Source organism: Sus scrofa, chromosome 3, assembly GCF_000003025.6.
Source record: "Sus scrofa isolate TJ Tabasco breed Duroc chromosome 3, Sscrofa11.1, whole genome shotgun sequence".
In the NCBI taxonomy this organism is placed as follows: domain Eukaryota; kingdom Metazoa; phylum Chordata; class Mammalia; order Artiodactyla; family Suidae; genus Sus; species Sus scrofa.
Genome location: NC_010445.4, coordinates 100,160,647 through 100,176,425, shown reverse-complemented (window position 1 = coordinate 100,176,425; position 15,779 = coordinate 100,160,647). Strand labels below are relative to the sequence as shown.

The 15,779-nt window shown below is 41.7% G+C and overlaps 1 protein-coding gene across 27 annotated transcripts in view; it reads right to left on the bottom strand.

The window, feature by feature from the left end:
• The window catches only part of SLC8A1 (solute carrier family 8 member A1), a 433,804-nt gene that overhangs the window by 80,881 nt on the left and 337,144 nt on the right, over positions 1-15,779 (bottom strand). For 14 of the 27 annotated variants that reach the window (XM_021088307.1, XM_021088315.1, XM_021088317.1 and 11 more), the window contains 3 exons: positions 12,625-12,693; positions 6,345-6,475; positions 2,210-2,309 (listed from right to left, as the gene is read on the bottom strand). In XM_021088307.1, coding sequence (XP_020943966.1) covers positions 2,210-2,309; positions 6,345-6,475; positions 12,625-12,693 — 300 coding nt within the window. The remainder of the gene's footprint in view (positions 1-2,209; positions 2,310-6,344; positions 6,476-12,624; positions 12,694-15,779) is intronic. The other 13 variants (XM_021088333.1, XM_021088330.1, XM_021088327.1 and 10 more) reach the window with 1 other exon arrangement.

Here is a 15,779-nt window from a genome sequence, read left to right as displayed (position 1 = left end):
TCTGACTGGGAGAAAATACACAACAACTCTGTTGACAGCATAACTGCTCTCATTATTTCAAACCACCCTTTTCCACTGCCATAGACTGGCCATAAAACGTTTACCTTGGTCCCTGAAAGTCACAAAAATGTGTGATGAACAAACACAAAACCACTCCACTGCTAGAAAAGTAAATTCAGCATTGACGCATCTATGGATGGCATCTTCTTGGCCACTGTCTAATGCAGCCCCCACCTCCCCCCCAACTTCCTGTTTCTCTCTATGGCTTTGTTGTTCTGATGATAAACTCACCATTGCATATGCACTTTATCTGACTTCTTTGTTTATTTTACTTATTTGTGGTCTCCTGCATTAGAAGATAAGCTTTACGCAGGCAGAAGTATTTGTCTGTTTCATTCACTGTCATATCCTTTGCACCAAGAACAATGATCGACATATAGAAAAAGGAGTGAATGATGTCTTGCCCGTGACCATCATACAAATGCTCATACATTTTTAGCCAAAGGAAACCTGGAAACTATTAGAAATGGCCTGTTAAGGCTTATGTCGCTTTTTATGTTTCAATTCTAATAAGTCAAACCCATTAAAATAATTTGGCTATTTTTTAATGTTGGCTTTGCCAACAGTTTTTCTTACTCACGTTATCTTTGTCTCTTTAGTTTTTTTCCTCAGTGATGAGGGAATATAGCTCATGCCTCATATATTAAACTTAGGTTTCTAGAAAAACATAAACCATATGAGGGAGTGCTATGGGCTCAAGGTTTGTGTCCTTCCCAAAGTCCTAAGTTAAAACCTAATTCCCAAAATGATGGTATATGGAGGTGGGCCCATTGGAAGACGATTAGATCCAAAGGAGGATTAATGCCCTTGTTAAAGAGACCGAGAGAGCACCCTCATCCCTCACCCTATGTGAGGACAGAACAAGAAGACAGCTGTCTATGAACCAGGAAGTTGCCTCTTACCGGGCATGAAATCTGCCAGGGCCTTGATCTTGGACTTCCAGCTTCTAGAACTGTGAGAAATAAGTTTCTGTAATTTACAAGCCACCCAGGCTATGGTATTTTGTCACAGCAGTCTGAATGGACTAAGACAGGGTGCTCCCCCTCCCCCTATTGGAACTGATGTGTAAATTTCAAAGCTGCTCTTCTAAGCTATTACTCATCATTTCATGTTCAAAAATTTCCACGTATACTCAACTGCAAGAAACCAAAGTGTGATTATAAACAGTACTAATAATAAACAGGCACCAACATTTTTAGCACCCTCTGTTCCTCTAGCACTTGGGGATCTGTCAAATGCTTCTGTGGCAGATTGGAAAGAGGAGGTTGTGTTAGCAGTCATGACCCAACCGCTAGTGACGCTGTTTCCATATTTTACAGTCTGGGAATCACTATTTAGAAAATGCTAGTTTTGTTCATTAGCTGCAACAGTAGAAGATGAGCCTGCAGGGATCTTTAAAGAGAAAGAACCAGTGGAAATGAAGCAGAAGAACTGAAACAAAAAAAAAAAGAAAAAAATCCCATGATAGTGTTGCTTTCCTGAATCTTTGAAAGGGACTTTCCTTTACATTTATATAATCACATAGAGAGTGGACAAAGTGTGACAAAGCAGAGAAGGGCCACTTCTTTCTGAATTTAATTCCTTCAGGTGTCTGACTTCTTGAGATTGAAACATACTTCTTTTGTAGGATTTTCCTAAATAAAACTCTGCACTTTGCTTGAACAGGAGGAAACAGAATGTGATTCTATTTTCACTCTCAGACCCAGTGAAGACACTCGTTAGGTGTTGCTGAAGAGAGTGTAAAATGACGCAGATGGAGGTGGTGAAGGGTCTTAATATTACCCCATCCTATCTACAATTTTGCTTGCTTCCTTTGTGACCTACACTTGGCCACTTTTCTGCTTTCAGGGAATTTTCCAGACAAAGCCCTGGGATTGGCTATCCATGAGTAAGAGACACAGAAGGCTTTAAATTTATCTTGTCTATTTCCAGAGAGAAAGATGCAATGGAGATAGAGAAGGAGGTCCTGTTTGAAGACATTTGCTTCATCTAGAAAATCTAAATTCGTCTCCCAAATGTGCATGAACGCTACAAATACATTGATTGTTCTTTTAATTTTATTGTGGAGATTTGGTGTTTTGACATAGACCAAGTGGTTATGGTAAGCTTGGGACATTATAATGTATACTACACAGAGAAAGGCACTCACCAGCACTGACAGTAATCGCCTCGATAAACTGCTCCCTCCAGCTGTTAGTCCCAACTACAAGGGCTAGGTTTGTCTTCTTTATAAGTTTGTCCACGGTACTCTGGAAAGGGGGAAAAGAATCAGACAATAACTGCTGGGTTGGTTAAGGCCTGGGGAAATTGCAGACCTCATGGGTTCTGAAACCCCAGAGTTATATAAAGGGTAGCAGATGTTAGGCTGAGAACAACAGTATTGACATCGAACACCGTTATGATTATGCAAACAAGCACAAGGCTCACTTGGAAACATTCTGAAATGGAAACTTCATAGCAAAGACAAGCTTCCTTCACTGCCTAATGGGCAAGGAAGAATGGCCTCAGTGGTTAGAATAGGAGATGGTGCAGAAGTCCATCCCTTCCCCTTGAATGCTTCATGAACCTGCTTCTCTCCTGGCTTCAACTCTAGTGTGCTGTCTGCCCCTAAATTAATCTATGCCATGCTCAGCATTACCTGTTTGTGAATAACCAGATGTGGCAGAGAGATGAAACTAAAAGCTGTTCTTATTATACTTTTACTGACCAATGAAATGTAGCCAGACAGCAGAGCCTCACATGGGCTGCTCTATGAACATCAATAAATGGATTTTTCTTTGGTTACTGATTTTGTCCAGCCTGGTGGCTGGTAGAGAATTCATCTCACCTTACTCCTGTTGCAAACAAGAGAAGACAAGACATGGAAATGTCAGTGTGTATGGTTTAGGGCATGCTGCAATGACCTTGCACTGAATTTCCCCCTACTTTACTGGCACTGAGGCTCTTATTTTTATGTTTCCTTAGACCTTTTTTAGGCACTTGATTCTGTATAATTAGTACTCTTAGCTTTCTAAATAAATGTCAGTTAATAGAAGAACAGGAGCAGCCAAGCGTTCACAAGAAAACTAAGTAAGCAGATGCACCCAAAAGCACTACAACAAATCAAAGCAACTACAGGGAGAAGGGATACTTCCGGGACTTGAGGCTTTTTTTCCCGGAGAAACTACCACATTGGCTAGTCTACCACATGGGCACACTTACTGTCAGAGCATCCTCGAATTCCCACTCATTGCAAAGAGGCAGAAAACACGTATTATTTGTCTGAGATCAAAATCGATACATGTTTAACGCAGTGTACCTGAGTTGACTAAGGTTTGAGAGAGAGAGGGCATGCTATCAGCTAAATGGGAGGAAGGAAAATGCCATCCAAGGGTCTTGTTCGGAAAGCCAAAGCTACGTCAGCTTGTCAAGTGCGTTAGTTCCACAGCCATTTGAACTGACTTGCAACACTGAGACAATAATAACCTGAAAGGGCTCTTCTCCAACTGGTCCACTCTCTATTTTCAACATCACACTTTGATAGATTGTTTGTCCTTAGGCTGGTGACATTTCAGCCTCAAGCTTTGTGTCTAGAACTGCTAGTGCCCCCTGATAATAGTTGTAACCATCAGGACTCTCGGCCACCAGAACTAAAAGCACGTGACAAGCATCTGTCTTTTCTCTCCATTCAGCCACATCTCATCAGGCACCCTGAGTGTTGGCTGATGCCAGTTCAAAGTTCTGTGCAGGATGGAACAAGAAATGACCTTGACTTTTCCTAAATATGATGGAAACCTGGGGCAGGTCTCTCCAAAGGAGACCTCTTTATTCTGAAGCCAAGCAGAGAAGCTCATCAGCTGGGGAGTAAACTGTTAAAGAAAGAAAATGTTCTAACAGTTAAACACAGACTTGCCTCAAAAAATATCTCTAGAGAACAAAGTTCTATGATAAATTAAACTTAAAATTGTGTGTGTGTGTGTGTGTGTGTGTGTGTGTGTGTGTGTGTGTGTGTGTGCTAAAACCTAGGGTAGACTATAAACTGTAGTTTATGCTAGACTTGGAGGGACCATGAGATAACCTGGGTTCTTCCTAGGACTTAATTTGCATATATGTCCTCTCTTGACCTGTAACAGGAGAGGAGTAAATATGATGAATTTGAAAGTTAGATCCTTGAACATTTGCCATTGACACCAACCTGGAGGTTTCCTCAACATTAGTCAATAAGCTCTTCACTGTGTGAGTCTGTAAGCAATTGTTATGACCTCACCTCAGCAATGGGTGTTTGAAAAGCCCAGCCCTTAGTCACAACATAGTAAACGAGAGCCCTGTGGGCAAAGCAGAGGAGAGGCATTGCGAGGTGTCACCCAGATTTGGGCCTTTAATGCCCTTCTGAGAGTTTTGAACAAGTTCTTTAAAACAGCTAGAAAAAAATTTCTTGAAAGAATAATATGATGCATCAAAACTGATACTTTCTGAGGGTGCTTCAGAAACATGCCCCCTGCTCCCCACAGGTGTCCTTTGGGGTTGACAGTGAGTGTCCTGAGGAAATTTGAGGAGATGGTGGAAATAATGTATGGAAGCTATTCCAGGGAGATCAGTACCCCAAACAACTGGACTTATGTGAGAGACCTGGGTGACTCTCAAACACTCGGATCACTGGAATGGTTACCAGAGAGGGCTTTGGGTGCTCTGCTGCCCAAAAGACTGTGCCCTGCCATACCCAACTCAATGCTTCCTACAGGAAGTTACCACGATTGCTCTTCCTGATTGTGAGTGCATGGAATGGGAAGGTTTGGGTTGTCCCATAAGGGAGAGAGCACACAATTCCCCATGAGAGTCCTGGGTGGGGTGGGGAGTGAGCATTTACAGAAATGCCCGACTGTTGAATTTCTCTTGCTGCAAGTGGTGCCAGGCCCTCTGATTTCAGGGGAAAAGAGGAAAAGTGAGGATGGACCCATCAGAACAGACTGGTCCACAGCAATGGACAGTCTGAGGTATCTGTGCCTCGAGAATCACAGGGAACCTGTGTCCATACCAGTCGTGTGTATGCAGTGAGCCAGGTTATGGATCAAACAACAGCTGGGCTCTGGTGGTTGGGGTCTGCCTGGAAAGCCCTGGGCTCAGTGTTTACCTGGATCTTTCTTTTTAAGACAATGAATGAAAGCATGAGTTAACAGATGCATTCACAGTGGCCTGAGGGGCAAAGTTTAATAGTGTTTTTGTATTTCAAATGCCACTATAATTTGCAAAGACATTTTTCTTTCTATCTGTTGCTATCAGGCACCTTCATTTGAGAACTAAATTAAACAATTAATGAATGAGCCCAGTAAAAGGCAAGGAAGCCATGACTATGAAACTTCAGATACAATCCTAAGGCTTCTAGGTCAGAGGCTTGATTCTGACCTTTGGAATCTTCATTCTGGATTTCCAAACAGGAGCAGAAGATGCATTTAAAGAAATAAATGGGGAGAATACTGCTGTGGTCTGGTATGTAATTCTGGAAAGCCAGAGGGAGGCCACTCCTTTTCCTGTTCTGCAACAGAACAAAGGTATGGCTGAACTGGGGGCTTCGAGGTGTCAGGATGGTGGAACGAGACGGGATGGGTGTTGGGACAAGGGCTTGGGCAGCAGCTAAGAATGGATGGAAAGTTCCACTTCAAAGTCCTCAGTTCACCTTAAGGCCTATTTGGTTAACTTCTGAAAAATGATGTTCATCATCTAAGAGACCTGGAAATGGAATTTTATCAGCTCAATAATAAGCTCTCTGGTTACAGGCACTATTCCTTCAGTATGCGGTCTGTGCTCAAGCATCTTGGATCTAGAGAAGATGACTACATATACATGAGAGCTTGTCAATGGAATGCTGCAGGCTAACTAGCCTCATTCCAAAACAAAAAGCAAATTTTTAGCAATGTATATGCTTTGCTTCTCATAGATTTATGAGCTTTTTCAAGTGCGGTTTCTTCCACACCTACAGTCTCTTGGAATCCACCTTTGCCATTTCCTTGCTATCTACTCAAGCAGATCCCTCCCTTTTGGGTACCTCTGCCCCTGTAAAGTGATGGATGTCATCCACAGGCCTTGGATCTGGTGCTGTTTAGTTTGCAGGACCTCTTGGTTCCTATAATTCTCTAATTTCATTTCTGCTCTGAAGGCCCCTTAATGAGCCAGTTTCTTGTAGTTACATCTGCTCGTCTTTCCAGATAGATCATACAACATAGACTGAATCTATGGACTGTCTTGGTCCTGAGATGTTCCTCCCCCCAACCCCCATGCCCTTGCAGCGGCAGTGCTGGTGAGCTTACCTTGAACTCATAGGATTCTTCAATGATCACCTCCAGCTTGGTGTGCTCTCCTAGGATGGGGCGCCCCATCTCTGCAATGCGCCTCTCCTCTTCCTCTTTGCTGGTTAGTGGCTGCTTGTCATCATATTCCTCTGTGAAAAGGAAGGGCGAGAAAGTGAGCATGGACTCAGTTTTATTTGGAAACCCCTGTATCCTGCTACAAGAAAACCAGGAAGGAAGGAAGCCCTAAGGACCTAGAAAGCCCCCTGGGTGATGGTATAAGGCTAGAAGGGAGAACTGGACAGACGCCTGCTGTGTCAGCCAGCATACCCCTGTGGTAGCAGGTGATAGCAACATCCCCCAACCTAAGCACATGGCAAAGAGCAGCTCAGGAAAAGCAACATATAAGGACATGATACTGGGAAGAACTGCCCACACAACATCTATGTTGAGGGGATCACTTAGCTCTCCCGTGGGACACTGGCTCACCTGGTTGTTTGTACACATTCTTTTAGCACATGACCAAAAGGAAACATAATTAAAAGTGCTAGAGTGACCCAAGGGATGGAAGAATCTGGCCTCCTCCTTTCCACTTCCTAGAGGCAACAGAAAGTGCCCCAGGGCCAAAGAGATGGGAGGTGGGAAATTCTAATCTTAGTTTCTCCCTTGCCAAGAGCCCCTACTGCAAGTTAAGAAGCAAAACATCCATCCCTTTCAGGTTTCAGTAAGATGCCTGTACTCCAGGGCTGCCTCTCTCTGGTGTAAAGAGCTGAGATGGGTTGGAAAGATCTTGACCATGTTAATCTTAAAGTAAAAGAGGAGGAGAGGCTGAGACCTTTGGAGAGTTAATACCACTCACCCTGTGAGCATGATTACTTCCAGAACCACCATGTAGCTTACGCTCCAGGAGAGGCCAGTGGGTACTGAGAAAATGTTAACAGACTTGAGAGTCCATTAATGAGGGGAAGCTCACAGTTGGCTCCTCTCTGTGTGAAGGTCATTAGGCTAAATCCAGACTGAGAAGGCCAAGCATATGTGAAGGACAAACACTATTCCTGTAATCAATTAGCCCCCTATCCTTTAGGCTCAGGATGCTGGAACAAGACAGGCCACTTCCCCTCAGAGCCAAGCTGAATGAACCTCATCTCTAAGGAGGTAGGATCAGTGGTATAGAAAGACCTCAGCCCTGATGCCCGTGTTTCTAGAACCTTCCAGGCACACTGCCTGCCATAGGAGTCTGTTGGCAGAGGAGAGGTCAGAAAGGGAGGGACTTCTAGCTCAGACTTTTTGATTTTTCAATTAAGCATCAGCTGCTGGAGGAGTCCACACCTTCCATCCCCTCTAATGACACAGAGCTTCCCTCTGCTGAAGGACCCTGCCATGGTGGCTCCACTTGATGCTCCAGCAAATGTTACAGAGGACTGGGAGGGGAGGCTTGGATAGGGAGCAGATGGGCTAGAGGCACTGCTAGCATTTTTATATAACAAGTGTCAAAACCAACCAAAGGCAAAGGCAGAATGTAGCCTATCAATGAATTCTTTAGTGTGTATTCAACAGTGTCTTCCTAAAAGGATATTTCAGATTCTGCTTTCCTATTCCCACTAATTACAAGGCCCTGAAGAAATTAGATGAAGACTAAAAATAAGCCATGTTGGACAGGCCAAAAACTGCTAAATGTTAGCAGATGCAAAGGAGGGGTACAATTAGATTAATTTTAACTGTAAAACTTGCAATCTTTTTTTATAGTAGGCTTGGGAAGTTAGGACCCAAGAGAAGGCAAAGGTTTTCAGTTGGTGTAAAAATGATTTGTCCTTGACTTTATATCTGTGTGTAGTTATGGAGGTGGGCTGAGATGTGTGAATCCCATTTATTTGGTGCTCAAATCAATTTTTTTCTTTTTCTTTTTTTTTTTTTTTAAGGGGCACACCAGCGGCATATGGAGTTACCAAGATAGGGGTCGAATTGGAACTGTAGCTGCCGGCCTATGCAGCCACAGAAACTTGGGATATGAGCTGCATCTGTGACCTACACCACAGCTCATGGTGATGCCAGATCCTTAACCCACAGAGTGAGGCTAGGGATCAAACCCACATCCTCATGGATACAGTTGGATTTGTTACCACTGAGCCACAACAGGAACTCCATAAATGAATCATATTTTTGATTTCCACTTATTTCTGACTCCTGAACCTGGGATAACATTCTTAGTTTTCATAGGAGCGGTTATATTACTGTCTTTGTTCATAAATTCAGCTGCACATGGATATCTTGGACACTTATATCAAATAGGAATTATTTTTCCAGAAGAACTATTACAACTTGGATTTTTATTTGAATTACCAAGCCACTTGGGGGAGAGTATTTACTATGTCCCGCTTTTAATAGTTTACTTATAAATGGTGATTTGCTTTTAACGGGGTTTGAGTCAATTTAGGCAGAAAAAACCAAAGAAGTTCTAAAAGAAGGGTGAGGTGGTGGCATTCTTTAAAGCCACATTTCACAAGATGAAATGATTTGGAATGTGACATCAAAGAAGTAGACATGATAGTAAATGAAATCAAATTATGCACTGAGTGAAAAGGTTATTCTCTTTTTAATCATCCTTCAGTCCCTCCACCTTAGTCTGGTGCTGTTATATCTGTACCTAATTCTTGACATTAGGGTTTCTACCAGGAAAGAAAACACAGTTCTCAGGCATAGAGCATTTGACTGCATCGAGCTAGCAGTTCAGAACTTTTTTCCATTCTAAATTTTTTTACCTTGTTTTCTATTTATGATAAACACTAGTTTTCCATTTGTTACCTACTTATAGTTTTCCTCTAAAAACAAATCTAGTGAAGTAAAAACATGAGGTAAAAACTGTATTAAGTAACTAATAGTATAGATGGTATTCTGCCCAAGCAAATATTCTAAAAGAGGTATGAGAATGACCAAAATTTAGGAGTTAATGTCTTAACAGATTTCACACTAACTAAAGAAAATCAGGACACTTTCTATTATCTTCTATACTCTTGCTCCAAACTTGACTTGAATTTAATGCCACACTTTATTCTATTGTCTTCCCATCTGGAAAACCTTTCCCATTTTCATCTAACTAAATCCTACATATCTTTTAAAACCCCACCTCTTGCATGAAATATCTCCCAATTGACCTACTTATGAATGACCATTCTAAATCCAAATGAATTCTTTAATATTTCTGTGTGTACATATTAAACATGGATAGTTCTATTATGCTAATGTTTAATATTTATATTTACCTTTACATACAAAATCCAGCCAATACATTTAGATAGAACAGTATGTCTCCTTGCCCACTGAACTGTCCTCACATCCCCCAGAGCCTATTAAAATGCAATGGAATGCAGTAGGTGTTCAATAAGGATTTGTTGTGTGACTGTCCACCTCACTGTCAGAAAAGCCTATTATTTGCTCTGTGAATATAAAGACCATTGGTTCATTTCACATGTCACGTGTATTCCGACTATATGTCAGCACACCTAGGAACCCCTCACCCCACCCCTTTTCTAGGAATTCATGGTCTAGTGGGAAGTAGGCATGTGGAAGTAGACAAATTCTAGTACAAGATAAAGGCTGAAGGTCCAGAGTTGGTGAGCAGCTCTCTCTGCCTGAGGGAGTTACTGAAGGCTTCAGGAAAGAGGAGCTATTTGAGATTGGCTTTGAAGCATGTATAGAAGCTTGCCAGGTGAAAGTGGGGGTAAGGATGGCTAGAAGGTAATACAGTAAGGAGGGGCACTCCAGGCAGAGAGAAGTCAAAGCACAAAGGCACAGTGTCAGGGCAGGTCTAGGCTATGTTCACTTAATAAATGACTTGAAGATTTAGGAGAGAATTATATGTACCTGAGAGAAGGCAGCTGGATAAATTCTTTCATTGCTCCATAATAATATTGATAAATTAGTGTTTATGATCCAGATTTTTTTTTTGAAACTGACAAAGAGGAAATCCAAGTCCTTTTTTTTTTTTTTTTTTTTTTTTTTTTTTTTTTTTTTCTGCTTTTTAGGGCTGCACCTGTAGCATATGGAAGTTCCCAGGCTAGGGGTCGAACTGGAGCTACAGTCTACACCATAGCCACAGCACTGTGGGATCCAATCTTTGTCTGTGACCTACACCACAGCTCACGGTGAAGCCAGATCCTTAACCCACTGAGTGAAACCATGGATTAAACCTACATCCTCATGGATACCAGTTGGGCTCATTACCACTGAGCCACAGTGGGAACTCCCGGCTATTTTTTTTTAAGTGTCCTCTCTTTAGATACCTTTTATTGAATAGGGAAATAGTTTAACAGCCTATATTAAAAATCATCTATTATTTTTTTTTCACTTTGTGTGCTGGATTAAATGCAGTTTGTTTTACAATGGTCAAGTCAGTTTCATTTCCTTATTTATGCACATGCTGTGCTTTTAATTTTGCTTCTCAGAGCAAAGTCTCTTTAATTTTCACCTTCTTGCTCTCTATATATGCACATACATATGTACCTATTTTTATTTATTTATTTATTTATTTATTTATTTATTTAATGGCCATACCCACAGCATATGGAAGTTCCTGGGCCAGGGACTGAATCTGAGCCACAACTGCGACCTACACTGCAGCTGCAGCAGTGCCAGATTCTTAACCCACCGTGCTGGGCTAGGGATCGAACCCTTGCCTCCTTAGAAACCCGAGCTGCAGCAGTCAGATTCATAACCCACTGCATCACAGCAGGAACTCCCTGATGTGCCTATTTTTAAACTCACCATATTTTATTGAGAAGTTTATAATAAATTATACAACATCATGGTCTTAACAAAGCAACACAGCTTATAGATCAAATGCAAAATCAGTATTGACAGGACAGAAAACAATCCTTTTACAGGGGGCCTCCCTTCTCCTGAGTACTGATTTTGCAAATGACACATCACAAAAGCAAATAGGTACCTGGAATCTGGGAAGAACGGAATTATGGAAAAGCTCTGGTTAATGCTTTTGGGCTCAGGCTGCATTCTGAAGCAGAGTCACTGTAAAATGCTTTCTGTCTGAGGCTGTCACTATAAGACAATAAATGGCTGAAAGCAGGAATCTCTATTAGAAAACAATACAACTCACTTGGAGAACAGCCTCCGGGAGACACTGTGGATATTCTTTAATGAATTTGCAATTTTCAGTCTTAACAAACAATGCAAAATTTGGAAAGAAGTAAAGGCCAGTGATGGGACAATTTGCTTAAGGTTATTTTAATCCTTCATGCAGATCTGTGCTGACAAGTCTGAGAGCTGAGATCTCTTGACAGTTTTCAGCAATGGGCTGCCTTCTCTGATGAGAACCTAAAGAGGCTGGTCCTTTTACTTCCATGAAGAATATTCTGGAACAACTCTGCAGTAAAGGCTGCATGATTATTCAGAAGGGGTATGGGGTGAGAGGCTGAGAATAGTCTCCTGAGACAGGCAGAAGCGTTTCTGTTGCCGTCATGGCCAGAGATAAGCAATGGTGTCACCTGTCCTTAGCCAGAGCCTTGTGGCTTGGTGCAAGGAGCTCATGCCCGGGCTCTGACCCTACAGTCCATCTGGGATAGTTCTGTCATTCTTTAGTCATCCTGTCAATGTTGCCCTCTGGAAACACCCCACAGATGCACTGTCACCTGTGTATATCTGGCTAACATCATACTGCCTGGTGGCAGGAAAGGCAGATCCTGGGAAGCAAAACAGCTTGCTTTTAAAGAAACTTCATTAGGTTTAGGATCAAATGCCCATGTTTGAGAAGCAAGATTTGCAAGAAATCTGGAACATACTGAAACTTGAGGGGCTCCTGCGCTCAACCTTCTCTGTAGGTCCATGCTGTTCCCTCTACCTTGCTTCCTGTTCTGGGCTGATGTGCCTGAGTTTGGTTGCCAAAACACCATACCCCCAATAGCTGAGAAGCCGTGGCTTTATTTAGCAATGTTTTAGAGGGAACAGGGGCTGACCTATGGCACTTTAATATCTAAAGACCTAAGGAGGAGTTCCCATTGTGGTTCAGTGGGTTTAGGACATGACACAGTCTCCGTGAGGATGTGGGTTCAATCCCTGGCCTCAATTAGGTGTTAAGGATCTGGTATTGTTGCAAGATGGGGTATAGGTCACAGATTTGGCTCAGATCTGGCATTGCTGTGGTTATGGTGAACGTCTGCATCTTCAGCTCTGATGTGACCCCTAGCCTGGAAACTTCCATATACAGCAGTTAAAAAAAGGCCTAAAGAACACCTGAAGGCAGATGACCTTAAGTTAACTGGGTTTTCAAGGACTGTGATGAAATGAGTACCTGCAATGGTGATTATAGTAGAGGGGATCGGATGTTCTCTAGCATGAACTTTCCTGAAGACAGGTTGGCCTAGCAAAAGGACAGGCAGAAAATCAGCAGAATGGATTGCACAGGTTTGCCAGCAGAGCTGTGTGGAGTTAGTAAGCTAAATGTCACACCCAGATGCACACAGCACAGGCAATGTTAGTCCAAACTAACATTGGTTGAGTGGTCATAGGCCACTGTTATGTAGGTCGCAGACGTGAGCAGGCAAAGGGGGCCGGACTGTGTGAATGAATCCCACACCCCACACTACGGTTGTAGCTTTCCTCGATGGAGTATCCATGTCCTTCAACTCACTGCTTCCAGAGGCATCATGAAACAACTGAAAGCCCTTGGTAGGATGAAAGATACATGCTTGTGATGCCTGCTGGTGCCAACAACATGGCCTCTAGCAGTGTTCTTTTGTGTAAAATGGAGATAATAGTACCTGCTCTGTCCATAGCACAGATTTGATTGGGGTTCAAGGAACATAACATCTTGGAACATGCTTATTTATTTCCTGGGCAGTCTGAATGGGGGAACATACCCCTGGAATGCTTTGCAGGGGTAAACCACTACCCTAGGGACTGGCTGGATTACCTAGGCTTTGGGTTTTCATTAAACTCCTGGTTCAATTGACTTCTAGATCCACCTGCTGTTGGTTTCCACCAAGAGCTCCTGGAACTGTCCTGGTAATCATCAGATTGGGACTCCATGTAAGTGTTGACATATGCTGGCTGTATAAACTTGGGAAGGCATTTCTTTCCTCTGGAATTCAGTTTTTTCAATTATAAAATGAAGTTGAACTTGAAGGGGATTTTTTTTCCCCCTAACCTATGTACTGCAGCAACTAAAGTGTTTTTAATTGTCAGAATGTTCGTAGCTTGGCATCTTTAAAAAGCCACGTACCTTATGAAGTCTGTCAATGTGATAAGCATAGTATACTTGGAAGAGTAACTTTAAAAGAGGTATAGTGACTGTTACATACTTTGAATTAATTAGGGAGATTTTTAGATGACTGTTTTGGGAATCAAACATGCCTCTTTCTGCAAAGTGAGCCTGAATATTTAATTTTATTAAAAATATCCAAATTAATGTACTCTAGTTTTCCTTCTTGGTGTCTCTCTCATTTTTCATTTGACTGGAATTCATTTGAGGGCATTTAAGAGATACAGTGAGGCTTTGGATTGAAAAGGTCATCACATGGCCTTGGATTTAAAGTTAGAGGCCAGGCTCTGAGTCCTGGATGGGTGGTTGGAGTAGACTGATTAATTCTTTGAACCTTTGCTTCCACCCCTCTAAGTGAGAACAATAAAATCTTATTCCATAAGCTTGAGGATTAAATGATTCAGTGAACAAGAAATGCTTTACAAACTCTAACGAGCTATCATATATAGGGGCTTATCATGTTATGTGCCTGGAAGGTACATGACACAGGACCCTACAAGGGCCTTTTGGGGAAGCAAAGTCTAGGAGCAACAGGTAAGGATTTGCAAATTCCAAAATCATCTCCAGCATTTAATGTCCAACACTAATGAGATCTCTGAAATATAGGTATTGGGTGGTGGACCGAATGACATTTTCAATTTCCATATACCCTGCTTCACATTAAGATTTTCACACTCAGCTGCACAAGACTATGTAAAAGCTGCAGGCAAAGTCCGAGAGCTAGATTAATTCTTCTCCACTGCCCCTGGATCTCAACGCCTTGACTTCAAAGCCTCCAACTGACTTCAAAGAAAAACTCTTTAGGGCTTATAACTGCTGTTCACTGTGTAGACCCCAATTTTAGAACTTTCCCAAGAGGCATCTATAGAAAGTGGAGCCTATGAATTCTGGCCTGGTTCAAGAGGAGAAGGATCATACAGGCCAATGTACAGATCACCAGGCCAATGTAGAGATTACCAGACTGCTGCCACATTCTCTTGTTTTTAACTGCATCAGTTTTAACATTTGGGAAGTGTTGGTAATAACAGAACAATTGCTACTAGAGATGAAAGTTTGGGGCCATTAGAAAGAGCATAGTGAAATACATGAAATAATAGAAAACCTTTGAAAGAAGTGATTCCATCCTCTAGAATGCATGATGTGTCCAAGACAGAAAATGTTGGACGTTACTGAACAGGTGTTCTTGAACTTGATATGAACAGTTTCTGAGAAGAGAAAACTGGGATCCCATTACTGAGTTACTGAAAGGGAAGATGCTTCAAGTGATGTGTAAGGAAGGCCCTAAAAGAAAAATTCCTGACATATTCCATGATAAAATCTGAAGATATCTAAAGATATCAATGCATTTTAACAAGGCATTTTACAGCCAAAGATTATTAGTTAATGTCTTATTATCAAGTTGCTTAGGACTGAGGGAGTGTCACTAGATACTATACTATTTCCTACAATGGTTGATTTATTCATTTTTTTTTAAAAATTACTTCAAGGAAGCCATGAAGGCTAGCTTGCCAAATTTCTACCTTCCTCAAAGCTCACAAGGATAATGAACTTACTGGGTGATAGACTCAGAATCTTTCCAAAGAGATGTCAATACATTAAAATGATGAGATCAAAAAAGAAGATAAAAGTTTTAGAAAAAAATGTAAATTCCTGCACTTAGATTCAAAAATAGCATCTTTGACAGTGCAAAATTGAGGAGACTTAACCTGGAAGAGTTTCAGATGAATCAGGTTTAAGAAATCTTCTACGAGCCTGTCCTGTTTAACATTTTCATCCTTTTCAGTTTCTATGTTCCCAATAGTCTGAGAATCATTTTGTCATTAAATACTGTGTCTGGAGAGAAGCAGTGGCAAGCAATAGCTCACGTGGAACTGTACATATTCAGAAAGTTCCACTTGGGACAGAATCATGTTGAAACTACTGGATTATGAGTTTACACTAACGGTGGTTTAAGTTAACCCCAAGCCCCACCATTACATTTTCAAAATTACAATTTTTGAAAGCATGTCCTTACTAAATATTTTTGTTCAGCACTCTGGTTTTAAAAAAAATAATTAGAATATTGAGATCTGTAAAATTATACTGGAAAGTGCCATGGCCATTAGGATGGCCTTTCAAGACATCGTCAACTGCAGCTTCTGTAGCTATCAGACCTACAATTTGATATGTACCTCCCTAAGTCTACG